This window comes from Phodopus roborovskii, unplaced genomic scaffold, assembly GCF_943737965.1.
Source record: "Phodopus roborovskii unplaced genomic scaffold, PHOROB, whole genome shotgun sequence".
Taxonomy (NCBI): Eukaryota; Metazoa; Chordata; class Mammalia; order Rodentia; family Cricetidae; genus Phodopus; species Phodopus roborovskii.
Window position 1 is genome coordinate 12,871,313 of NW_026126480.1, and position 27,173 is coordinate 12,898,485.

At 40.6% G+C, this 27,173-nt stretch overlaps 1 protein-coding gene across 2 annotated transcripts in view; it reads left to right on the forward strand.

Annotated features, from left to right (window-relative positions):
* The first annotated feature begins 2,541 nt into the window (after positions 1 to 2,541).
* Fchsd2 (FCH and double SH3 domains 2) overlaps positions 2,542 to 27,173 on the forward strand; it is a 182,029-nt gene continuing 157,397 nt past the window's right edge. The window contains exons 1-2 of one of the 2 annotated variants that reach the window (XM_051192377.1): positions 2,542 to 2,956; positions 4,647 to 4,744. In XM_051192377.1, the coding sequence (XP_051048334.1) occupies positions 2,936 to 2,956; positions 4,647 to 4,744 (119 nt within the window). In that variant the 5' untranslated portion in view covers positions 2,542 to 2,935. The remainder of the gene's footprint in view (positions 2,957 to 4,646; positions 4,745 to 27,173) is intronic. The other variant, XM_051192378.1, reaches the window with a different exon arrangement.

Sequence of the window (27,173 nt, forward strand, 5' to 3'; positions counted from 1 at the left end):
CTGGTCCTCTACAAGAACAGCAAGAGCTCTTAACTGCTGAGCCTACTCTCCAGCCCACTTTCTTTTTCTTTCTGTTACAGTTATTTATTTGAGACAGGGTCTCTGTAGATAAATTGGGCTGCTTCAAACTCATGATCTTTCTGCTTCACCCTCCCAAGTGCTGAGATTGCATTAATGAGATGTTTGATACCATTCATAGTATCATTTACTTTATGTTGTAGATAACTCCAATATCCATTGAATGCACAGTAAATTGGTGGTGTAGGCTGGATCCCAAATCTTCCAATATCCGGCAACTTTGTATCTTCAGTATTCACTTCCCTGAAGTGAGGGAGGGTAATCTCTGAGCCAGAGCAGCTGCACCTCACACTAGAATGTAGCACATTTTGGTTAGGCACCTGCTGTGTGCAGCACACTACATTCCTCCCTTTAGTCTGGAACTTCATGTGGGTGATTATGCCTTGCTCACTTCCACATCCTCGTGTTTGGTGTGGGCTTCACATAAAGTAGGGCAGCAGTAAACATTTTATCAATTCATATTGACTTATTTAACATGGACCATGTGCCAGGTCTGCAGTAGGACTCATTCTAATTAGTACAGGTCTGTAAGGATAGTTTATACCCCCATTTTGTAGGTGAGGAAACAAAAGCTGGAGGAGTTCAACAAGGTTCAACGGTGAGGCTGAGAACGGGCCCATCTCCCTACCTTTAGTAGTTGCCCCACTGTGGTGTTGAGGACTTCGGGTTCCCATGCACTGTCCCTTGCCTCAGGCCTGATTTGATTGAGGGCTCAGGTGGCAAATGGCTTAAAAAACAAAACAAAAAACAAATGAACAAAAACACACACAAAAAACACTCCCCCCCCACAAAAAAAAAACCAAAAAAAAAAAAAACAAAAAACCCAGAAGAGGTTACACATACAGCTCTAGCACTCTGATTCTGTTACTTCCACACACAAGACTGTGGGTTAACTAAAGGTAAAACACCTGGGTCCAAGCGCTGCCACTGAGCCAGTAGGTTATCTGGCAAGTTCTCCTGGTCTAGTCAGGCCTCAGGGACCTTCCTTTTTTTTTTTTTTTTTTTTTTTTTCCTTTAACTGTGTTTCTTAGAACAGCTATCCGGACTGCAAGTTCTATATTAAGTGTTGGGAGAAATCCAGCTTAAAGCAAGTGCTGAGAATGAGGAAGGTTTTTTTTTTCTGCTATCCTAAGCGACCCAAGGGAGCCTGATGCCCAGACCTTGGTGGTCTGGGTAGAGCAGGAAGGTGCCTGAAGGGGACCTTGCTGAAAATGAGCTTTGTCATTGTTAGGTGAGGCTGAATTCATCCAACCAGGACAAAGTGGGTTGACCTATAAGCCCTCACTTAGACAAGGGCTTCCTTCAGAAGTTTCTTCCACGGCCCTGCTGTCTCCCCAAGACTCTTATTCTTCACCTATTTATTCCTTTCTTTTCTTTTCTCTGCCGTGCTGGTCATGAACTCAGAACCTCTACGGCTCTAACACTGAGCAAAGCCCACCTCCCTAACCTCAGCCCTTGCTTGTTTCTTTATAACCCACAGAAGCCGCCTGACTCAGGAGTCTAGTCATTTCACGGGATGTTGGGACCATCTCCACTTTCTGCCGACACTAGCCTTCCTGTGATAGGAAGTGCCGGGCTCAAAAGAGTTTTTCGGCCTTTTCCAGTCGACTCCACGTTCTTTGGCTAAATGCTCTGTAATAGAGAGCCATTCAATCCTTTGCTTGGCAATTTTAGGCTATTTCCACCTGTCCCCCTCCAATGGCATAGGCCTGGCACCTGCGGCCAGTTGTAAAAGGATTTATTCATGCTCAATTTCTCAATGCACATTTAGCTGACTAGGAGGGAGGGTACCTAAGGGACCGAGAGAAAGCAACATGTGGAATTCTACTCGCTACCCACTCCTCCCAACAAATAATCCCACTGTGAGCGTGCCCCTCTACTCCTGAGAAATTCCCACACAAACGGTGGAGTCGCACACGCCGGCTGGAGGCGGGGGGGGGGGGGTGGCCTGTGCGCGTGCGTCGGCGCAGAACTCTCTCTCCCGCCCACGTGCGCGCTCCCGGGAGGAGGTGCGCGCCCCAGCGGGCTGGCGGGAAGGCGCGCGGGAAGCCCCCAGCTGCCTTCATGGTGTGGGGGGAGGGAGAATGGGAAGTGTCTGGAACGTTCCACTCTCAGAGAGAGCCGGGGGAATCTAATGAGCCCCGTTCCCTTTTCCATCCTTCCCTTCCGCGGATCAATCCATTAAGTGGCCCCCCACTTCTCACACCGAGATCCGGAGCCCCGTGGCGCCGCCTCGCTCCCCCTGAAGCAGGCGGTGGCCAGAAGCGCTTCCCTCAGCCGCCGGAGCGGGGCGCTGTGGCGCGCGCCGGGGCCGGAAATTCCCGCGGCCTGAGTGGTTGGCGGAGCCCTAGCGGGGAGAGTAGCCCCGCCTTCCTCCTTCCCGGCCGGGCGGGGGCGTCGGGCCGCGCGAGGGCCTGGTTGCCCGAGCGGGTGGGGGGCCGTGGCGTCAGCCAGCTGCAGCCGAGCCGCGGCAGGCGGCGAGCGCGGACGACGGCGGCCGCTCCTCCTCAGCAGCCCCGCGAGTCGCGAGCCCCCCAGCGCCCCCGCTCGCGGCCCCCGCCCCCTGGCCGTCCCCGCCTCCTTCCCTCACACACCCCCCGGGCCGCCCGGGCCCCAGGCCTTCCCGGCGCTCCTCCTCCTTCTCTCCACACTCTGCTGCGACCCGGGTGCCGCTGCCGTCCTCCTGCCTCGCTGTCTCCGGGGCGAGTTCTCCTCCTCAGGCTCTCCTTTCACACACGCGCGCGCGCGCGCGCCCTGGCTCGCTGGGCCGCCCCCTTTTCTCCAGCCCTCCTCACCCTCACAGTCCTTTAAACGCCGCCGTCGGGGGTGGGCGGAGGATTGATGTCCCTTCAGCATCATGCAGCCGCCGCCGAGGAAGGTAAGGGCGCCGCTGGCTGGGGGCTTTGGAGATTTGGGGGGTGGTGGTGCGTACAAAGAACGCGGCTGGGGCGACCGCTGGGCCCCCTCCCCCTTCCCGCAAGGGGCCGTGACCGCTCTCGCCTCTTGGCTTGTCACTGAGTTGCCGCCTGCTCCAGGCAGGGGGTCGAGTGTGTGAGGTGTCTTTCTGACGGAGGGCGGCCAGTGCTTGTCCACTGCACTAGGGATTACCACCCCTCCACCCCGACATTCGCTAGAGTTTTTTTTTTTTTTTTTCTTTCCCGTGCATGCATATGCGTGTCTGTTTGCATGGCAGTGTTGCCCAGTGCAAAGTGTATTCTCGGGGCTGCACGGAGGGGAGGCGGGGGAGACCCTGCAGATTTGCAGAGTCCTGTGCATGTGGGATTGTTTAGTCTGAGCTAGGTTCGAGTCCTCCAGTTGCTTGTCGACACCCCACCCATTGGCACATTTACGGAAAGGGGGAGGGTGTTGTTTCAAGTCTAGCCCCAAAATTTGGCCTGTTTTTCCCACGGGGCTGCGGAAAAGAAGTTGGTACGGTCACCGCCCTCCCACCCCAAGGGAAAGCAAATTAAGGATTGACGGGTCCTGCTCCCCCCCACCCTCCGCCCAGCCCCGCCTCCGGCTAAAGGGGCCAGGGAAACGGTGGAGCTTCCAGTATGAAAGCCAGAACCTGGCGATGCGTGGCTTCAGCACTAAGACTGGGGTTTGCATGGCTTGGGTGGCAATGACGGGTGCTCTGTGGCTTGCCAGCAGTTTCTCCCGCTGCGCCGCCCTTCTCCACCTTTCCCGGTGGCAAAGGCTGTGTCCTTGTCTTTGTAAATCTTTCAGATGGATACTAGATATCTACTCTGAGCAGTGGGTAGAGACAGTTGCATCTTTCGCTCGTGGGCAAACATTTGCTACATGAGTAACTCAACGTCTGTTTCCTTTCCCTTTCTTAATCTGGATCTCTCCACTTAACTCATTCCCCCACCCCTTTCCCCCAGCACGTGTACCCCACCTCTCCACTTTGCTTTGCCAGGGTGACCAGGATTCCACCATACTCGCAAACCATTTGCAACACCCCCCCTCCCCCGGGTCCGGCCTGGCCAGGGAGTCTCCGGCCAGCTGGCTTTGGCGGTTCTTGCTGTTTGAAGTGGAGCTGCCACCTGGCCTGGCTTACTGGGTTAGTTTAAAAGCCCTGCATATTCTGGAAGGTCACTTTTGTCTTCTCCTTTGTGAGGAAGAGATTGTGATTTGATGAGTTCTTAGAGTGGAGGGCATCATTCTGAGCCGGTGTTCTTTCTTGCAGCCATTATGGAATATTTTATGTAATTTATTCATGCATATTATTTCATGATTGTGTAAATTTCAGTAGATAGGTATTAGTCACTGTATGCTTTCTTTCATCTGTGCTCACTGCTCCTGGTGGTTAAAGAAAGAGAAGACAGAATTGACAGTTTGCACTCTTTAAACTGTAATTTTTGAATGTCAGCCCCTGTTTTAGAATTATTGGCTATTTTTTTTTCACTAAACATAAGTAATAAAACTAGGTGGCAAATAATGAATTTTTTAGTCTTTAGGGAGAGGAAAACTAGAAGTATACAGTCTAACAAATACTGTTTTCTTTTAAGGAATTTTTCTCATTCAAGTCGTCATAAAAGCCTTCATAAATACATGCTATGTTTTAGGTGAAGGTCACACAAGAACTGAAAAACATTCAAGGTGAGCAGATGACAAAACTTCAAGCCAAACATCAGGCAGAATGTGATTTACTTGAAGATATGAGGTAAGATTATAGTAAAGAGTTGGAGAACTGCTGTGTCTGCCACTGAGAACCTTTGAGTTGCCAAGCCCCAGGATCTGATGATGGAATTTCCTTTTGGATTTCCTGCTTTCAGGCTGCAGAATTTTGACTCAGCTGGAAGTTAGAACTGTAACTAACACAGTGCAAACTTTTCCTGAAAAATAGGGCCTTAGGATTAAGTCTGTCAGTCAGTTTGTAATCACTCAACTGAAAATTCTTACATCTTTTCACCAAGTTGTAAGTTATTTATTGTCTATAACAATTTTACCCAGACGTTTAAGTTGACACTATGGTTAATGGTTAATATCTGGGATAACCAGACACTCCAGGTAATTTGTTTGTTAAAACATGGCAAGTATAATTTTGTCTAAGTGTGCAGTTCAGTGAGAACTCTTTGTCATGTTTTATTAAAGCTACCTATATTCATAATCAGGGGAACTCTGAATTGAATAGATTAGACATTGCACTAAGATTGTGAAAATGAATGTTATTTACTGACTAGTAAAGTGGATGTGGTGGCACATATCTGGACTCCCAGTAATCCCAGCTCTTTGGAGGCTGAGGTAAGAGGAACACAAATTCAGGGCCAGCCTGGGATACAAAGGGAAATACTTTTTCAAAAGAGAGAGAGAGAAAAAAAGAGAGAGAGGATATTGTAAAAATGAGCAAAAAGTACAAAGTATTTTATTAGAGAAAGTGCCACTTCTTTCTTTCCTTTTCTTTTTTTAAAAAATTTTTATGGGACATGGTGTCTCTGTTGTAGTCCTGGCTGTTCTTTAACTCACTGTGTGGACCAGTGGGTAGAATACATATTCTTCTGTCTCTGTCTTCTAGTAGTGGGATTAAAGGTATGCACCACTTAGCTGGAAAGATGGCTTAGTCAAAGGATCTGAGTTTATTCCCAGTGCCCACATGGCAGCTCACAGTTGTCTGTAACTTTAGTTCCAGGGGATCTGCCATCCTCACACATACATGAAGACATACATGCAGACAAAACACCAATACAAATGAAATATATGTCATTAAAAAGAAAGTATGCACCAACACACCTGGCCTGCCACTTAGAATACAAATATTTTTGTAAAGGCTAAAAGATAATTTGTATATTCAAATAGAACAGCTCCAATTCTTATTCTTACAATGTAGTTATCATATTAGAATTAAAGCTGTAAATCATTAGTTGGCTATTTTCCCCATAGTATTCTAACATCATGTTTCATGAAAAACGTTACCATATATTGTTAGGATAAAAATTATGCGTGTTTTGGATAGCTGAACTATTTATGGCTCAAAGATTTTAAAGAGTTTTTCCCTCTCATGTTTACTTTAGATACTTTTTATGAGCATTTTTCAATACAACTGTCCTTTTAGGCTTTCTAAGGCATATAAATCTGTTTTCATTCATTTTGAATATACCAGGATTGCTTTTCTGACTGGAAAGAGCTGTTTTAATTCTGAATTTCTTTGTTAAAATAATTGTTTTGGCTTTTTGTGTATGTGTGTGGGTGTCTTTGTATATGCCATGTGTATGTAGATACATATGGAGACCAGAAAAGGATGTTGAATTTCCTTGTTGAATTTCCTTGCGCTAGAGTTGCAGGCAGTTGTAAACTATCTGATATGGATGCTGGAGACTGAACTCAGGTCTTCTAGAAGATCAGGAAATATACTTAACCACTAAGCTATCTCTCTAGCTTCTTGTTTCTCTTTTTATGTCTTTCTTTCTTTTTTTTTTTTTTTTTTTTTTTTCCTTACTGTGGTCTTGAGGAGGTGGGAGTATTTCCTTTTTTTTTTTTTTTTTTTGGTATACAGTGTTCTGTCTGTAGGCATCCCTGCATGTCAGAAGAGGACACCAGATATTATTATAGATGATTATTGGGAATTGAACTCAGGACCTCTGGAAGAGCAGCCAGTGCTCTTAACCTCTGAGCCATCTTTTCAGCCTTTAGGATTTTAAGTTGTACTAGTCATCAAACCCCAAGGCATTTTATACATTATGCATGTGCTGTATCACTGGGATACATTCACAGCTTCTACAAGTAAGTTTTGGGATTAAAAAAATTCATCTGAAAAATAGTAAAACTTGCTATGGTTAAAAATTCAGTTTTAGATATCTATTACGCCTACTAAGATATTTCTTAGAAATCTCTAGATAAAAGAAGTAATCAATTTTCAGAAAGATTTCAGGAAAGAAAAGTTAGTATATAAGTAGAGCTCTTTTGTGGGGCATGTCATGGAGTCTCATTGATGGTGTCATATAAGGACTTAATGATTTCACATTTCTCCTTTTCATTTGTACTATAGTGCAAGAGCTTAAGGTCAAGAGTCTAGACATTGGAGTCATTCAGTCTTGGATTTTTGTTCAAACTCTTACCTATTAGCTATGCTGACTTTTCAAAAATTGACTTAATCTTTCTAAACTTCAATTTTCTCATTTGTAAAATGGAGCAATATAGCTTTCATTCTTAAAGGTTATACAGATCAACTGACAGTACATATAGATGTGACATAAATTAAGATAAGTTGGTATTGATTGTTGCTCCTATTGTTGCTACTGTTTGAATTCTTTGTAAATTATCTGCTCTGCTTTGCATTATTATAGCAATAGTATAATTATCACATCAGTGTTCTCATGTTTTCCTTTCTTCAATCTGCCTTCAACATTGTGATTAGTTCCTCTTTCTGTGCCCTTCTAGATAAAGGCCCAACACCTTGTCATAGTTTAATAGTTGCAGACTTCTTTTTCTGGCTTAATTATTATCATTTTATGTATCCTTTTTCCTTTGGCCACATAGGACATCTAATTACCTATATATTCTACAGTTGTGGTTTTCTTCCTCTTCCTGTTTTTCTTTTTTGTCATTTTCATGCAGATTTTTGCTATGGAGCCTGAGCTGGCCTGGAACTTTACTCTGTCCACCAGATTGGGCTTGAATTTGTAAGCAGTTCACCTGTTTTCTGCTGCTTGAGGACTGAGGTTATAGGTTTCTCTGTGTAGCCTTGTGTTCTGTAGACCAGGCTGGCCTTGAATTTACAGAGATCTGCTTGCCTCTGCCTCCTGAGTACTGGAACTAAAGGTATACACCATCACTGCCATGGCTGACCTTGGCAATTCTTACAAAAGAAAGCATGTAACTAGGGCTTGCTTACAGTTTCAGAGGTTTAATCCATTGTCATCATGGTGGGGAACATGGTGGCATGCAGGCAGACATCGTACTGGAGAAGTAGCTGTGAATTCTACATTTGAATTTGCAGGCAGCAGGAAGAAGGAGAGAGACAGTGGGCCTAGCTTGTCCATTTGAAACCTCAAAGCCCACTCCCAGTGATGCGCTTTCTTCAACAAGGCCACATCTACTAGTCCTTCCCAACTAGTGCCACTCCTGATGACTAAATACATGAGCCTGTGGGGCCATTCATTTTTATTTTTTATTTATTCATTTATTATTATTATTATTATTATGGTTTTTGGAGACAGGGTTTCTTTGTGTAAGAGCTCTGGTTATTCTGGAACTTGCTTTGTAGACCAGGCTGGCCTAGAACTCATAGAGAGCACCTAATTCTGCCTCCTGAGTGCTGGGATTACAGGCATGCACCATGTGAGGGCCATTCTTATTTAAACCACCACAGTGTGTATGTGTGTGCCCGTGCAAGGTAGAGGTTGATGTTAGGTATTTTCTTAAGTTGTTTTCCATCTTAATTTATTATGTGTTGTCAGGTATCTTTCTCAATTGTTTCCATTTTATTTACTGAGAAGTAGGTTCTCTTGCTGAACCCCACGATCACTGATTAGGCTAGTCTAAATAATCAACTTGCCACAAGGATCCTCCATCTCTGGGATTACAGACAAACTGCCATGCCTCCTTGGCTTTTTTATGTGGTTGCTGGGGAAACTGAACTCTAGTCCTCATGCCTGGCAAGCACTTTATCCACTGAGCCATCTCTTTAGCCCCTCACCATCTTATTGTTTGATACAGGTTCTCTCACTGAACCTGGAGCTCGATGATTTAGCTTGACAGGCTGCCCAACAAACCCCTGGTCTGTCACTTTCTGGGCAAGCACCATCACATCCTGCTTTTACATGTGTCCTGGAGACCTGAACTCAGATCCTTATCTTGCATGGCCCCATTATTATGCTTTTTGACATAAAGTATATTTCTTTTATATATAAAATGTGTCTGGGCATGGTCATTTATTCATGTAATCCCAGCACTTGGGGAGCTGAGGCAGGAGAATTATCATGAGTTTTAGGCTACAAAGTAAGTTTTAGATCAGTTTATGCTACTGAGTGAGACCCTTCTCTCAAAAAACTAAAACCAACCAACCAAGTAAATAAAAATTTAAATGCAGAGTTTGGTAATATACCAGGCATTAGCAGAATATTTTAAAGGAATCAGTGCGTTCTTTTTTTCACTCCCATATAATTGTAAGCATATACCATTACTTGCTAAAACATGTTTTTAGGACTCTGAATCTCTATGTCTGATGTAAGAGATTTAAGTCTTTTTGTCTGCCCTGGTTCAAAGATGTTTTTGGTTTGACAGACTCGTTTTGTGAAATAAAGTGATCATGCCATATGTCACCAGATATTGCTACATAATTGAACTTCTGCTTACACAGAACAAACAAAAGCCCTATATTCTTTCTGTGGAAATACTATACCTTATTGAGTGTGATAGTTGTGTCCATGAGTGTCCTTAAGAATACATTTTAAACCGGGCATAGTAGTGCAATCCTTTAGTTTTAGTACTTTGAGGCAGAAAAGAGAATATGAGGCCAGCCTGGTCTACATAGAGAGTTACAGGATATCCAAGGTTATGTAGAGAGACCCTGTCTCAAAAAAAAAAAAAAAAAAAAAACAAACAAACAAAAAAAAAAAACAAATAAACAAGCCAGGCTTTGCAGTGAGATATTCATTTTGTCCGCATCTGTGGCACTGACCATGCCCATTGTGGGTGGAGACAGGGGCAGACATTACCTGGGGGAGCTAGGTCTGAGGCGAGGCCCCTGGAGAGCTCTTTTGCTTGCAGCACAGGGCCAGGAGAGCATCCAGAGGCATCCTTGGGTTCAGGAACCTGCTGGTGTTCATCTGTGTATGTTGTAAGTTATTTTTCCCTGAATAAACACCTATTTGGCCTGTTGTTTCTCCTGATCCTTATTAAACCACAATAAGGCTTGGTGGTTTATGCCTTTAATCCCAGGACTTAGGAGGCAGAGGCAGGCAGATGTTTGTGAGTTCAACGCCAGCCTGGGCTACATGATGAGTTCTAAGATAGCCCAGGCAGTTACAGAGAAACCATGTCTTATAAAAACAAAAGCAAACAACCCCAAAACAAAAACAAACAACAACAACAACAACAAAACAACCCACAAACAACTAAACAAGAATACATTTTAAGCCAGGTGTGGTATAGTGTACCATGCCTCTAATCCTAGTATTTGGGAAGCTCGGGCAGGAGGATCTCTGTGAATTTGAGGCTATCTTGGTCTACAGAGTAGTCCCAGGTTAGCTAGGGTTACATAGTGAGACACTGTCTTAAATAAGGATAATACCAAAAACCTCAAGAAACAAACATTTTTTTTAAAAGCTGGGCATGGTAGCACATATCTTTAAGGATTTGAGAGATTGAGGCAGGATTGCAGAAGTTTGAAGTTGTCCTGGACTACATAGTGAGTAGTTCAAAACAAACCAAAAGCTTTTAAGCCCCAAATAAACAAATCCACTGGGCTACACTGTTAAAAACTCTCAAAAAGCAAAACCAGGGGCTGGAAAGATGGCTCAGTAAGAACACTTGCTGTTCTTATAGAGGCCCTGGGTTACATTTTCAGCATCAGCATAGCGGATTATAACCTTTGCTAACTCCAGTTCCAGTGGATCTGATGCCCTCTCTTTGGTTACTGTGAATACAGCATGCATGTAATGCCCATATATTCAGTCAAAACACTCATATGTATATATATGTTATATATAATGAAAATAAATAAATCTTTAAAGACAAAATGAAACAGTGCATTTTACAGAAATGTTTCATTTCCACAGGAACAGCTAAGATGTGATTATTTTTATGTTGCTCATAAATGCACTAAAGCCTATAAAATCCTTCAGATAAGCAAGACAAGTTGTTCTTCTTAGAAAAACAAAACAAGAAATAGATAGTTGGCTCAGCTGTTAAGAGTATTTGTCACTCTTGCAGAGGACCCAGCTTTGGTTTTCCAGCACCCACACAATGGCTTACAATCATCTGGGACTCCAGTGCACACTGACTTCCATGGGCACTACATGTATGTGATAAACATACACATATGTGGGTAAACTCTTATGCACATTAAATAAATCTCAGAAACACAAACCCTCATTTCACTGTAGCTTTGTCAGTTGGCTCAGCAGGTGGGGTCACTTGTTGCTAAATTTGTTAGCAGGAGTTTGATCTCTTGGACCCATGGGGTAGAAAGAACTCTTTCAAGTTGTTCTCTGGTCTTCACATGCCTGTTTTGGAACTTGCAGGTAAGAGTAGATTGGTAGATTGGCTTGTAAGTTCACTTAGCATAAAAAGCAGCTATTTAGAAGTGATAGAAGTCAGGATCTGTCTTGTGAGCTGGCATGGTGGAGCATGCCTTTAACCCAACACTCAGAAGTCTGAGGCAGGCAGATCTCTGACTTTGAGGCTAAATTGGTTTACATAGAGAGCTCTAGGCCAGGTAGCCAAGGCTACATAGTAAGACTCTGTCTCAGAAACCAACATGAAATAAAACAAAAATCTGTCTTGAATTAGGCTGTACAGGATGCGTTAAACTAGGTCCAACTACACAAGATGACTTAGTGGTTAAGAACACTGATAAAGGACCCAGGTTCTATTTCTGCTCCTACATTGGGGCCCACAACCATTTGTAACTCCTGCTATAGGGGGTCTGTTGCCCTCTTAAGGCCTCTTTTGACCCAGCATGCATGTAGTACATAAACTTAAATTCATTCAAAATACTCAAACACAAACATAATATATATTTAATTTAAAAATTTTTAATTATAAACCTTTAGAAAGTGTAAGGTCATGTGTGGCTCTTTAATATCCCATGTTAAATGTATTGTGATGTGATTAAACACATTAGTAGATGCATCTCCATTATGCATCTTCAAGTTTTGAAGATTTGTGACTTTATTTGGAGATAAATAGTGTGGAAACTAATTTGATTTTCTTTTAACCCTGACTTACAGCTGTCAAGATTATCTTATTTTGCAGAGTGTCTCCCTATATACCTAAGATAATATAGAAGGAGCTTTGTATTAGCAGCAGGTCACTTTTGGTACATTGAAAGATAGATCTCAAAGCAGTTGCTTTAAGTAGTAGAATACAGTATTTCCTGCTCAAACACCAATTTAGGCTTCTGCTTCTCAATCTTCCTCTTCCCCTCCAATTCAAGTTGAGCAAATTGAGTCTGCTTAACAGTTCTTGGATTTGGGAGTATTTCAATTTATTCAGGTATAATAAACCTCCACCCAAGTAGAAAAATTTTAAATTGCTTTTGAGATAGGTTCTTATACTGTACCCAGGCTGGTCTTGAACCCATGACTTTCCTCCCAGTTGCTGGGATTCTAGGTGTGTATTATCATTTTATTTCTAATATAAAGGAATGAATGAATAGTAAGAATGTTTTTCTATTTGAAAGGGTCTTTTTTTTTTTTTTTTTTTTTTTTTTTTTTTTCTTTCTGAGACAGGATTTCTCTGTGTAACAGCCCTACCCGTCCTGGTACTCCCTCTGTAGACTCACAGAGATTGACCTGCCTCTGCCTCCCAAGTGCTGGGATTATAGGCCTGCACACCATGTCCCATTTATACATATTTTTTTTTTTTTTGAGTAGCTTATTTTTATGTTCATTGGTGTTTTACCTGCATGTACACCTGTGTGAGGGTGTCAGAAGCCCTGGAACTGGAATTACAGACACGTATGACCAGCTATGTGGGTGCTGGGAATTGAACCCAGAACTTCTGGAAGATCAGCAAGTACTCTCAACTACTGAGCCATCTCTCCAGCTCCCAGATGAAGTTTTTATGATTTTAAAAGAAGCTAAAGGGCAAGCCTAAGATGTAATGAGATGTAAACAGGAGAATTTTATGCTAGATGTGGCAGGTTCCCAACGCACTCCCTTTTTCAGGAATTTGAGGGGAGGAGGTCAATTATGACAATCTTTTCCTTTGCTTTCCTCCCTCCTCATTTCTTTCAGGGGTGGATTTTGAAGCTCTTGTGTGGGGAGTGAAGTATGAAAAGGAAAGGGAACTCATTTGTTGTTAATCAAGGACATTCCATTCTTTGGGGAGATTTCATACCGATGCATTTCCTGTTGAAATTTATTGTCAACAGTAGACAAGCATACTTTACTTTTTGTTGTTAAGACAGGATCTTCCTACATAGTCCTGGCCAGCCTGATACTTGTTGTATCAGGCCAAACTTGCAATGAATGCTGGGATTACAGACTTTTGCCACCATTCATAGCCTGGTTGACCCCCAACCCCACAGGGTTTCTCTGTGTACAGCCCCCACCCCCCATTCCCCTGAACTGTATGTTCTGAAGTCCAGGCTGGCCTTGAACTCACAGAGATCTGCCTGCCTTTGCCTCCTGATTAAAGGCTTGTGCCACTGCTGGGCACCTGTGTACTTGGTACTTGTTTTACTTTTTTTTTTTTTTTTTTTTTTTTTTTTTTTTTAAAGTAAAGGTCCTTGCTCCCATGCCTGACGGCCTGAGTTTGATCCCAGGGTCTGACATTATGAAAGGAGAAGAAAGTGTACTGTGGCATTTGTTCTCCCCTACCTTAATTTTTTTATTTTTCTTGTCTTTTGAGACAGGGCTTCTCTGTGTAATAGCCCTAGCTGTCCTGGAACCCGCTCTGTAGACCAGGCTGGCTTCAAACTCACAGAAACCCACCTGCCCTGCGTCCTGATCTTTGAGCTTAAAGGCATGTGCCACTACTGCCAGGCTCTTTTTTTTTTTAATTTAATTTTTTATGTACATTGATGCTTTTCCTGCATGTATGTCTGTGAGGGAGTCTGATCCCTGGGAACAGAGGTTACAGACAGTTAACTGCCATGTGGGTGCTGGAAATTGAACTCAGGTTCTCTGGAAGAGCCAGTGCTCTTAACCACTGAGCTGGCTCTCCAGCTCCCTTTCCCCTTTTAAATTTATTTGCATTGGCGTTTTGCCTGCATGCATGTTTGTGTGAGGGTGTTAGATCTTGGAGTTACAGACAGTTGTGAGCTGCCATGTGAGTGTTGGGTGTTGAACTGGGGTCCTCTGGAAGAGCAGTCAGTGCTCTTGCCCCCACTGTTTTACTTTTCAAAGGTTTCAAAGGTTTATTTGTTTGTTTGTTTTCCTCTCTGTTCTCCAAGGCCTCAGACCAAGTAAGCTTCTAAATACTATAGCCTATGTTCTTTCCTTTTTAGTTTGGTTTATCCATATAATGTTAGGAGTATGCAGGGATCCAGAATAAAAACTATTTTTCTAGTAAATGTTCTTAGGAGATCATCATATGATATGGAGACAAATTTTTTAATTGAACTTGTTTATTTTATAGATGAAAGTGAAAACAGTAGATGAAGTAGGTTATTAGGTCATATTGTTGGGAATTTTTAATTTATAGACTACTACATTCTTACAGTTATTTTATTTTACTTTTTTTTTGTTTTGTTTTTGTTTTTGTTTTTCGAGACAGGGTTTCTCTGTATAGCTTTGGATCCTGTCCTGGAGCTAGCTCTTGTAGACCAGGCTGGCCTCGAATTCACGGAGATCTGCCTGTTTCTACCTCCCATGTGCTGGGATTAAAAGCATGCGCCACCACTGCCCGGAAGTTACTTTACTTTTTAAAACCTTTTATTTTTTAAGGTTTATTTATTTTGTCATTATTGTATGTAAGTATTGCTGACACATATACTACATGCATGTCTGGTGCCTGCAAAGATCAGAAAAGGACTTTAGCTTCTCTGCGACTAGAGTTAAACACAGTTGCTAATAATTATGTGGCTGCTGGGATTGAACCTGGCTCCTTTGAAAGAGCCATAAGTACTCTTAATAGCTGAACTATCTCTCCAGTCCTGCACTGTCTTTTTTTATCTGTGTCTCTCAATCTTTAATCTGAGAAACTCATCATGGGTCCTGCCAATTTTGCATTATTAACCCATTTTCTTATTTTTTTCACCAACTGAGCTGTCCTCCATCCTCCTAGAGATTGAATATACTAGGGGGCTATAAACTCCAGTGGGGTGATTCTTATGTCTGTTACATTTTGTGAATAGCTAAAGTAATACAAAGAATAAGGATTTGAAGGTAGAACAGAGATTAAATCTTACCTCTGTCATTGACTGGGTAATCTTGGACAAGTCAGAAAGCTTTTCTCAGTCTTGTTGTTTTTATATATTTAAGGGAAGATCAGTGTTTACCTTTTTGATGTAAGTTAAATGAGATGTAAAACATCAAGCAGGTATTCAGTTTTGGACAGTTGGAAATTGAAGTTTAGGAAGAAAGTCTTAAGGTAACAAAGGAAGTTGTATTTCATCAAGTGTAAGAAATATTTTTGTTACATTTTCTTGATGCATCTTTATTGTGATAATAGTTGGCTGAACTGTAGTTGTCGTCATTGTCTGTTAGTGCACATAGTGGCAGAATAGGTGTCTATAGGTTTGAATGAAAATCCCAGATAATGGCTGAAATAGAAATGTTGCATTCAGTGGGTTTTTGATGGCTCATGACTCATACTGTGTGGGAAAACTTAGGCTCTTTGACTGGTTTAAGAAATCGATTTAGATTGGCTGTGATGGCTTTTATCTTTAATTCCAGTACTCAGGAGGTTAAGGCTAGAGGATCCCTGTGAGTTTGAGTCTCCAGAATTCAAAAAGCGAGGTGAGATGGTGTGCACTTTTAATCTTAGCACTGGGAAGTCAGACATAGGTAAGTCACTGGGACTCTCTGGCCAGCCAGCCTAGCTAAATTGGCAAGACCCCAGGCTATTGAGAGATCCTATCCCAAAAAATAAAGTGGATAGTTACTGAAGGATGACACCAGAGGGTCTTCTAGCTTTCACATGCATGTGTGTTCATGTGCATGCATGCCTGTTCCCACATTAACACACACACACACACACACACACACACACATAATATATATATGCAATTAAAAAGTGACCCAATCAGAATATGTATACGTATGAAACTGCCAAAGAATAAATAAAAAAAAAAAAGTGATTCAGAAGAGTTCAGCTCAGAATGTGACCAATTTACCTATTATGTTATGACACAAGAATTTATTACAACCTAAAATATGACTATATAAGTTCAAAAGACCTCTCTTAATAGGTATAAATACAAACTCCTAGGGATGAAGATGATCAATTTAATCAGCAATCTTCTCCTTTTTTATGATTTATTTATTTATGCATATGAGTGCTCTATTTGCTGGAACAGGGTATCAGATCCTATTATAGATGTTTGTAAGGCACCATGTAGTTTCTTTGAATTGAACTCAGGACTTCTGGAAGAGCAGCCACTGCTCTTAACCAATAAGTTATCTCTACAGCCATGCAAAATTTTTTTCCTTAAAAATGGGAAATAAAATAACATGTCATGCAATGGTTGGTGTTTAAATATTCTGTAAGTTAAAAGTAGATTATCAGCTTTGTTCATTCATCAATCAGTATTGCTTCTCATTCAGATTTCTTTCAGACTAGAACAAAAAAGTTACTTAAATCCTGAGAGGTAAACTTTCTTTATTTAATATGTGGGCTGCAAGGAAAATATCAAATAGAAGAGGAAAAAAATGATTTAATTGTTAAATAAAAATGATTTTAAAGTTAACATAGTTAACTATTTGTATTAGTCAGGGTTCTCTAGGGGAACAGAACTTACAGAATGATGGTCGGTTGATCGGTCTGTCTGTCTATCTATCTATCTATCTATCTATCTATCTATCTATCTATCTATCTATCCAGAAAAAGAGAGAGAGAGAGAGAGTGAGTAAGGGGTTTTATTAGAATGTTTTACAGGCTGTTGGTCCATCTAATCTGATAATGACTGTATACCAATGACTGTCCAAGATCCAGTACTTGTTCAGTCTGTGAGTCTGGATGTCTCATCTGGCTCTAATGCTAGTAAAGGAATAGATTTGACAGAGAAAGAAAAAGAGAGGGAGGAGAGAGAGATGAATGAGAGCTGTCAAAGAATGAAGAGTTTTCCTCTCTCATGTCCATGTATAGGCTGTCACCAGGAGGTATGGCCCAGATTAAAGGTAGATTTTATCACCTCAGGAGATATGTATAAAAGTGGATTTCCAGCACTCTGGAGGCACAGGCAGGTGGATCTCTATGAGTTCAAGGCCAGCCTGTTCTACAGAGTTCATTCCAGAACAGACAGCCAATGATACATAGAGACCAACTTCAAATGAGTTAAAAAAAAAACAAAAAAAAAAAACAAAAACAAAATTCTCATGGGTGTTTGGGTTTTATTTGTAGTAAAGTTGACAACCAAGAATAGTTATCACACTAAATAAATTTAAATACTAAGTAAATTTTAAATTATGGTCAGTCGTGTAGGGAGGAGTTGAAGAAGAAAATATAATTAGAGGTGGATATGCAGTTTGAAAGGGCTATTTTTTTGTCATTGACTACTCCTTATTTGAATTGAAAGGGCCAAAGTTTTAATATTGCCTCTTCCTGTTGCTGTTTAATGGCTTATTAACTTCTAAGACATTACCTATAGATCTTTATCTGTTTCTAAAACTTAAGTATTCGGTTCTTTAGATTTTTGGATGGGATCATCATTGCAACTTAATAATTTAGTCTTGAAGGGAGGATTCTCTCCTAAGCCAAAGGAAATTAAACTAAGGGCTAGCAAAGTTGTTCACCACTACGAGTAAGCATAGTTGTGAGTTGAATAATTTTGGGAGCATTCTTCCCTGACCTGACCCTTTGGCCACACCCAAATGAGAATGAAGGTGATCTCTGTTGATGGGGTAGAGTGATAGACTGCACCAAGCACTAGGTAGATGCTTGCCATTGTACTACCAACTCTACTGCTTAGTCTTTTATTAAATATAGGACTTGAGACACAAGTCACTTAACTGAGTCTCATGTTGTCTGCATGAATTATAATATTTTATAGGTTATCTTGATAATTAAAATAGTATATGCAAAATATCTCTTGTATGGTATATATAATATATGCTTTACAAATCCACATAAGTTGTAGTTTGGTTAAGCAATTAAGAACATCAGTTGAGAAATTATGGACTGTTACTGTTCTTTAGAGAGTTAATTTGTGGATTGAGAACTTCAGTGAACCAAAAGATAAACTGTTTCAATGATACCAAAACCTCTTTAACTGGAACCTGTCGTTCTGGGTACTTTTTTTTTGGTGGGGGTTTTGAGACAGGGTTTCTCTGTGTAGCACTGGGCTGGCCTTGAACTCAGAGATCTGCCTGTCTCTGCCTATCAAATGCTGGGTCTAAAGGCTTGCAGCACCACACCTAGCTCCCCTGTTATAATTTAATAATGTGATATGAAGCAGAAGAAAAGACAATTTCTTCCTATGCAGTTGATGCATTTGTTGTCTCCCCCAACCTTCTCCTCATCCCAGGACTTTCTTCTTTCCTTTCACTCATGAAAACAGTTTTCATTAAAATATCCCAGTAGACTGCATGATACCTCATTGACAAAATTTGTTTCACATGTACATTCTTGTCCTTCTGCATGGTGGCTGAGAATGTGATCATCTTAGATTGGGTCTTTGATAAGAAATAAGGTATTGATGACAGTGACAGGGCTTTTGTTACCTAATTGTTTTGCTCATTTTGATGCTGGGAAAAATGGGTCACAAAGATTTATTTCCAATTTACTGTTATTGATTCCTATAAAAGTATTAATGTGTTGGGGTAGAACACCAGGGACATTACTGGAATTTAAGTTCTCTCAGGCAGGTTGTGAATTATGGATTCCATGTGAACTATTTGTATCTTTTTTCCAACTCCTCTTGAATTTAGTATCTTAAGTTAGAAAGGTTTTATATTTGCCCTAGGTAGTGGCCAATAAGTTAGTGGGCTCATAGGAATCCTTTTTAAGAAATATAGGAGTGATTAAAACTGCTGCCACTTCTAGACCTTTGATAGTTTACAGAAATGTCTATCTAAGAGCCCTGTAGGCAAGTTTATTTTATTCACTTCCTTTTACTTCAGGTGAGAGGTTAGTGAAGTGGCTGTATTGAAAGACAAATAAGACAAATAAGAGCTAGAGCTGACTCTGTCTGGAGGATGATTTCCCCTTCATTAACAGAGTACTGACAGTTCAGGCTTGAAGGATAAAGTGTGAAGGAGTATTGTACCTGAGCCTGCGATGGCAACGTGTGGTTTTCTTTGTAAATCCTTGAAGTACCCATTTGAATTCTGCAGCTGTCATTCAGTACTGTTGGTCAATCTCAGAATGACTTGATGTATAAGCAGCTGCTTGTTGTCAGTGACTAATATAGCTGAGTACAGAACTTTTGTTTCTATGGACAAATCACTGGTATTTTATTTTGCTTCAATATATTGCTTAGGCATACTTTATTTTAATGTTCCATTGATCTTTTTGGCATTTATGTATGAATCTCATCACCCCAATTTTTTTTGTTTTGTTTTGTGAACTTTGAAATAAAATAATCCCAATTCAAAAGGAAATATTATTTTTGGTATCATGAAAAAGTATTGCTATGTTTGTAGTCCTAAGGAAATAATTGGAATATGTAAATTCACTGGATTATGTTTGTGATTGTTTTTTTTTCCTCTGATGGCTACAAAATGGGGGCAGCCAGCAGAGACTCTATTGTATATCCTTTTATCAATGTTTTGAATTTTGAACAATGTGAATATTACTATCTAAATTAAAATTGAGTGATCTAGTAATATTGGTAAATGTTTTACTGCATGTCTATTAAACATAATGTTCTTAAATATTTGTAGCAGTTATTGCAGAAATTTAACCTTTGGCATCTAATTAGCATTAGTAGAGCTGTTAGTTTCTTCCTTCTTTCCTTCCTTCCTTCCTAAATCCAACTGGCTTTGAACTTGTGTCAATTCTGGGCCTACTTCCCAAGTGTGGGGGTTTCAGGTGTGTCCTGCCATGCTGGGCTAATAGTTACTAAAAATTTAAATTATGTTTACCTATTTTTTTTATGTATTGTGTGCATGTGTGTGTATATGCACTTTTTTGCATGTATATGAGTACATGTTTATTTGGATGTGTGGACATGTCCAGGTGTGAGCATGCATGTGGAGGCTCAGTGTTAATGATGGGAACCATCCTTGATTATTCTCCCTTATTCTTTGAAGGCAGAGCCTCAATCAAACCCAGACCTGGCTGATGTAGCTTGTTTTGTAAGCCAGTGTCCTCTAGGGATCTCTAATCTCTGCCATCTTGGTGTAGAATTCCAGGGGCTTTCTATGCCCTCTTTCATTTTCTGGAGATCCGAACTCTGGTCCTTATACTTGCTTAGCACACACTTTAACTGCTGAACCATCTTCCAGGGCCCTGCATTCATCCATCCATCCATCCATCCATCCATCCATCCATCCATCCATCCATCCATCCATCCCCATCCATCATGTGTATATATTCCTGACTAAACACATGATAGTATATAGAGGTTAGATGACATTTCATGGGAGTCCGTACTACTCTCCTTCAACCATATGGAACTAGGGGATCCCAAGTCTGGTTCTCAGATGTGACTGCCACTGAGCAATCTAGCTGACCCCAAACTAATTTTTGATGAAAAATAAGTCAGAGCCAATTGTATTGGTACATATCTGAGGTATAATTGTTGATTTGAGGCTAGCCTTAGCTATTTGTAAAATCTTGCCTCAAAAAAAGAATAAAGAAAACTACATACAACTAAGTATTCCAATATTATGTATAAATTTATTATACCTTTGACAATCATACAGCTATGTACCTAAACACCAGTCAAGATACAGTATGGTAACATTCCAGACAGCTCCCTTATGGCACTTCCTAGTCAGGTTCCACCTTCATCCTTCAGAGGAAACCATAAATATTGTATGTAACAAGGCTATATATATGTATGGCTAGGTGTAGCTCACTTATACAACATAGGCCTAATATATAGATCCTCCGTTCACATCCTAACATGTGTGAACTCTCCCTGCAACTTCCCCATATCCATATATGCTATGGTTCTTACTTCTTGTGACAGGGTATCTTACTTTGTAGCCTAGTCAGCCTAGAATTCACTGTAGCCTATGCTGGCCTTAAACTTAGTATCATACGCGCCACTGAACACAGCTTATTGAATTTCTCAGAAAAGAGAAAACATTAAAAATTTGTGGGCTCTAATGTTCATCTCAAGCAAATTAGAAAAAAAATCCCGTAACAGAATATGTGTCTTAAAAAATTATGAGAGGTGATGTGGTAGAACATGTGTTCAGTTTCAGTATGTAGGAAGCTAAGGCAGGAAGGTTGCAACTGTGATATGTAGGAAGATTGTATTTCAAAATAAGAAAAAAAAATCAAAAACAGCTTAACCAAAGTAATGGGAAAGGAATAATTGTCATAAGTCAGGGGGTATTATATAGTGTTGAAGAACATCAAAAGTCTGTTGACACATGTTTATGTATTGATGATGTTTTAGAAGATCTCTCATTAAAGCCATGACAAGACACCTGTAACCCCATGTTGTAGTTAGATTTATGTTATGACTTGGCAAGGTACTTGGTCATTTAATCAAATATTAATATCTGTATTGCTATGAAGGAATTTTGTGGATATGGTTTACTTAGGGTAAAGAGATTACCCTCAATGAAGTTAGTATGCCTTATTCAGTCATTTAAAAGGCCTTAGAGCAAAACTGAAAGCTTCTACAAGGAATTCTCCTTCAAGGCTACAGCATTGTCAGCTGATTTTCTAGTCTGCCAGCCTGCTCTGCAAATTTCAGACTTGTTAGCACTCCCCCCCCTTCCAGTTAATATGGATCATATTCTCAAATAACTTTTCTCTGTCTGCCACCTACCTATGGATCTTTTTCTCCTGTTCATTCATTTTATTTCTCCTGAAGAATGCTGACTGATTCACTCCTCAATATCAGAAGACAGGAAAAAAGGACTAGGAGTACAGAATTAGGAAAGAAGGTATCAAATTTCCCATCATTTAAGAACAGTAAGGGCTGTGTGGTGCTGGCACATACCTTTAATCTTAGCACTCAGGAGGCAGAGGCAGGTGGATCTCTGTGAGTTTGAGGCCAGCCTGGTCTATATAACAAGTTCAGGACAGGCTCCAAAGCTACACTGGGAAACCCTGTCTCAAAAAACATAACAAAACACCTTAAATACCCTTCCCTTATAATGAGAATGAGTACTATATTAAATGCCATCCTAGAGCCAGTAGCTGATAGAAGCAGAAGCAGACACAAGCACTGAGCCAAACTCTTGGAATCCAGTTTCAGAGAGGGAGAAGTGATGAACAAAGGGTCAAGACCACACTGGGAAAACCCACAGAAACAGCTGACCTGAGCAAGTGGGAACTCATGGACCAAACCAGGCCCCCTGAAAATGGGTGTCAGCTAGGAGGAATGAGCTGTCTGTCTATGGGGCCTCTGATAGTGGAAACAGGATGTATCCCTAGTGCATGAACAGACTTTAGGAGCCCATTCCCCATGGAGGGATACTCCCTTAGCTTAGAGACACAGAGGAGGGTCTGGGCCCTACCCCAAATGACTTGACAGATTTTGATGATTTCTCTTGGAAGGCCTTACCCTTCCTGGGGAGTGGATGGGGGATGGAATTGGGGGGGCCAGTGGGAGGGATGGGAGGAAGAGGGAACTGGGATTGATATGTAAAATAAGATTATATCTAATTTAAATATAATAATAAAAAAAGAAAAACAAAACACAAAAGCAGAAAGGATCTTAAGCATGGAGGCAAATAACTGTAATCCTAGTGTTCCAAGCCAGCTACACAATCAGGCCCTGTTTCAAAGCAAACAAATAAGCACAGAGTCTGGTGATATTTTATTTATGATCTAACAAATAATGCTTGCCTGAAGTTCAAAGTGCAAAGCTAGCCACAGCCTTAGAGGTCAGGCATTGGTGGCACACACACCTTTAATCCCAGCACTTGGGAGACAGAGACAGACGGATCTCTGTTAGTTCAAGGCTACACGAAATTAATCCAGTCTAAAAGAGAAACAGAGCTCTCACATAAAGGTGATCTCAGCACTTGAGATCCCACACCTGACAGGAGCTGAGGGACTCTGAGGTTTGGTGGAGAGTAAAACGTTCAGAGTTCGGTAGACAGGATTGTCCCTTCAATCTGAGCATTAGTAGAGGTGAGAACTTTCTAATGGCTGGCTGCTTTGCTTTTCTGATCTTCAGTTTTAACTCTAATATCTGTTTCTGGGTTTTTATTATTTGTGGTACAACACACCAGTGAGAACTATCTAGGTAGATTCACCTAATTAAAAAATGTGAGAACTATTAAGAGTTGGGCAAGGCTGCTAATTGTAATAAAATGAACATTGCTTATACACACTAGAAACCACCATTTATAAAAGAAAGAAAATGATTCCACTTACAAGAGCAGTAGTAAACACGCTGACTCATAAGGACACTCAAGATTAAATCTTGAATGCTGTGCCAAAACTTTATGGAAATAATTTTAAAAAATTACTTTCTTAAGCTGTTAAAAGAAGACTTGAACTAATGTAGAAATATATTTTAATCTGTAGCTAAAAATTCATTTAAGCATCAATTCTCTAGCGAAATTCTAATATAGATCTCAAAAAGACCTTTTCCTCTCATCAAATTTGTAAAACAGATTCTCATCTTAAAAGAGTGAAATCTGCGAACTGTCAGGACAATTCTGAACTATCAGGTGGTATGTGGGAGGGAGAATTACCTTATCAAATTAAAACCTGATGAGCTTTTCTGACAGGAGAGTATTACTGTTTTCACAAGATAGATTCTGTGTGTGGCTCAGTCTCTTGCTAGACTGTTTCAAATAAATGTATTCTGTTTGCTTGCTTATTTATTTATTTATTTATTTATTTTGTTTAGACATGGCTTTGCTATGTATCCCTGGCTAACCTGGTACTTTCTATAAACATCAGGCTGACCTTGAGTTTGCAGCAGTCTTCCTGCCTCAGCCTTCCAAGTACTGGGAGTACAGGCATACACCCTGTCTTGCTTTATTCTGTTTAATATTTGAAACTATAATATTTTTCTATTTCAAATTTCACTACTGAATACTCCTGTTCTCATGTTTTAAATTAATGATTCAGGATTTGAGACAGGGTTGAGGCTGGCCTTGAACTTACTTTGAATCCAAGATTGGCTTTATACTCCTGTTCCTCGTGCCTCTACCTCTGTAGTGCTAGGATTATAGGCAAGTGCCACTGTGCCTGACTATACAGTTTTTGCTCCTCCATCTTTTTCTTCTGTTTGGTAGAAGCAGAGTAAAGTGATAGTACCTTGTGTGTTATTTAATTGCACCAGGTGTAAAGTGTACATGGTATTTCTCACTAATGCCAAGCATTGGGCCAAGTGAGCTGGGCTGGAATTACACAGATAGCCACTAGCTTCTATATTTCAGCCTGCATTTAAGATGAGCTCTGTTCATGGTTGGAAAGAATGACTGTTATGTCCTTGGCAGCTGCTGAAAGGTTTTGTATTTTTCACTTATAATTTACTGTAGTAGTATTTACTAGTACTTCAGGTATTTTGTTTTAAGATATTGTAAAAAGGAAAGTTACATGTATGGGTGCTTTTAAAAAATTAAAAGACTAGTCAGTTGTAGTGATCCATGTCTTTGATCCTACAGGACACAGAGGCATGGGGAGCTTTGCCAGTTCAAGACCACCCTGGACTACATAGTCTAGGATAGCCAGGAGGTCATAAGACCCTATCTCAAAAAAAAAAAAAAAAAAAAAAAACCACACACACACACACACACACACACACACACAACAAAACTAAAGCAAGTGACAAACTTTTTTTTTACCAGAGTCTAACTGTCCCCCAAGCTAAGTATATGCTTAGTTTTGAGGACAGCTAGAAGACTAGCATGTCCAATTAATGTGGCTTTTTACAATTAGATTTATATTTAATGAATATCCAAAATAAATTTGTACAGATATAAATGTAAAGGGCTTGAATGATGTCTCAGTGGTTAAGAGTGCTTGCTGCAGCAAAGATATATGGACTAAAGGGTATACTGTGTGACTCACTGTGTTATACTACATCTTCCATGATGAGATTTTTCTTTCTTTTTTCTTTTGGGGGGGGCAGGGGAGGTTGCAGGGACAGAGGGCATATAAAAAGGGACTGAGAGATGAATGGGATGATGTGAAAGCCACAAAGAATAAATTAAAAGTTAAAAAGAAAAGTCCTGCTTTTCCAGAGGACCTGAATTACATTCCTAGTATCCATGTTGGGCAGTTTACTACAGATGCAGGGGTTGTAATGTCCTTCTCTGGCCTTTGGGTGCCTGTACTTACATGTCACACACAGAGAAACATAAACATCAATAAAAATGAGTCTTAAAAAACAGTATGAAGGCCGGGTGGTGGTGCATGCCTTTAATCCCAACACTCGGGAGGCAGAGGCAGGTGGATATCTGTGAGTTCTAGGCCGGCCTGGTCTATAGAGTAAGTTCCAGGACAGGCTCCAAAACTAAAGAGAGAAACCCTGTCTTAAAAAAACAAACCAAACCAACCACACAAAAAACAGTATGAAGGATGCTGGTAATCCCCCTCCCCTTTTTTTTCTTTATAATTTTATGACACTTTTGAAAAAATGAAGTACATTTTTCTCCACTTGGCAGGAACAGTATAAGTTATACATACATATTAACTTCAATTTAGTTGAAAATTTCTGGGTTAGCATAAAACTTAATACCAGCATACAGAAAGCAGAGGCAAACAGATCTCTTTGAGTTCAAGACCAGCCTAGTCTACAGGGCAAGTGTTAGAACAGCCTCTGAAAGCTACAGAGAAACCCTGACTCAAAAAACAAAAAAAAAATTATTGAGAATTTTTTTTTTTTTTTTTTTTTACATATAGTAAAATTCATCTCCTCACCCTTTTGTAGGCCTGGCTAGCCTTGAACTTGATATGTAGACCATGTTGGTCTTGCACTCATAGAGTGTCTCAGCCTCCTAAGTGCTGGGAATGCAGGTGGTGGTGGTGCTTGCCTTTAATCCTAGTACTCAGGAGGCAGAGTTGGAGGCCAGACTGATCTATAAAGTGAGTTCCAGGACAGACTTCAAGGCTACACAGAGAAACTGTATCTCCTGGGGGGGGGGGGGGAAATCAAAAGACAAAACTAAGTGCTGGGAATAAAAGTATGTGTTTTAATGAACTAATTAATTAATTGATGGATTTTCTGGTACTGGGAGTTGGACCAGGGGCTTGGATTTCTAGGCAACTACCCTACCACTGGGCTTTATACACAGTTCGTTTGTACAACTTGGTTTCTTAGCTGAGAAAATATCTCTATCAGATTGCCTGTGGGAAAATCTCTGGGGCATTTTCTTAATTAGTGATTGATGTGGGAGGACTGGGGTCACTGTAGGCAGTGTTACTTCTAAGTGGGTGGTCCTAGGTTATATAAGAAAACAGGCTCAGCAGATTGGAAGGAGCAAATTAGTAATCAGTATTGGGATTACAGGTGTGCACCACCATACTAAGGCAGTGAGCATGTTTTTCTTCTGCTCCTCCTGCTCCCTTTTTATTTAAAATGTTCTATTTATGTTCCTCCTGTTTTTGTTGTTTCTTGAATATGGTGGTTTTTCTCCCATAGCATTTCTTGGGATATCAGATATTGGTAGCCCACAGTGGCTGTTGTCTAATTTTATAATAATTTCCCTTATGAGCAGGGTATGAATTGGAAAAAAAATATTTCGGTGGGCATGAATGGATATCTGTAATCTTAGCTCTTGGGAGGCTGAGTTGGAGATAGGCAAACAGACACACATGAAGGCACGCATGGGCATTTGCACAGCTTTCAACTCAGCCAATCTGAGGCAAGTCCACTTGTTGCTAGCATGGCTTGTTTGTGTAATTACTAATTCAGTTTTGTCTCTACTTCTTGAAAATACAAAGGAAACACCAGCCCCATAGTCCCAGGTTTTCTTGTTGCAAATGCTAGTTTTAAGTTTTATGATTCAAGAATTGCTGTGAAGCGGTGTAGCTCCCTCCTCTGTTTGAGACTTGAAACCTTGTCTTCCCTTTTCCTTTGTTATCCAGATGTCTTTCCTGCTGACACAGTTTCTGCTTACATGTTGTAGTCTTTATAGTTTTGATGTATATCATAATAACATTTTTTCTTTTTAAAGACAGAATCTTACCAGGTTGGCCTTAAACTTGTCAAAGTGCTTCTTCTGCCTCAGCCTCCT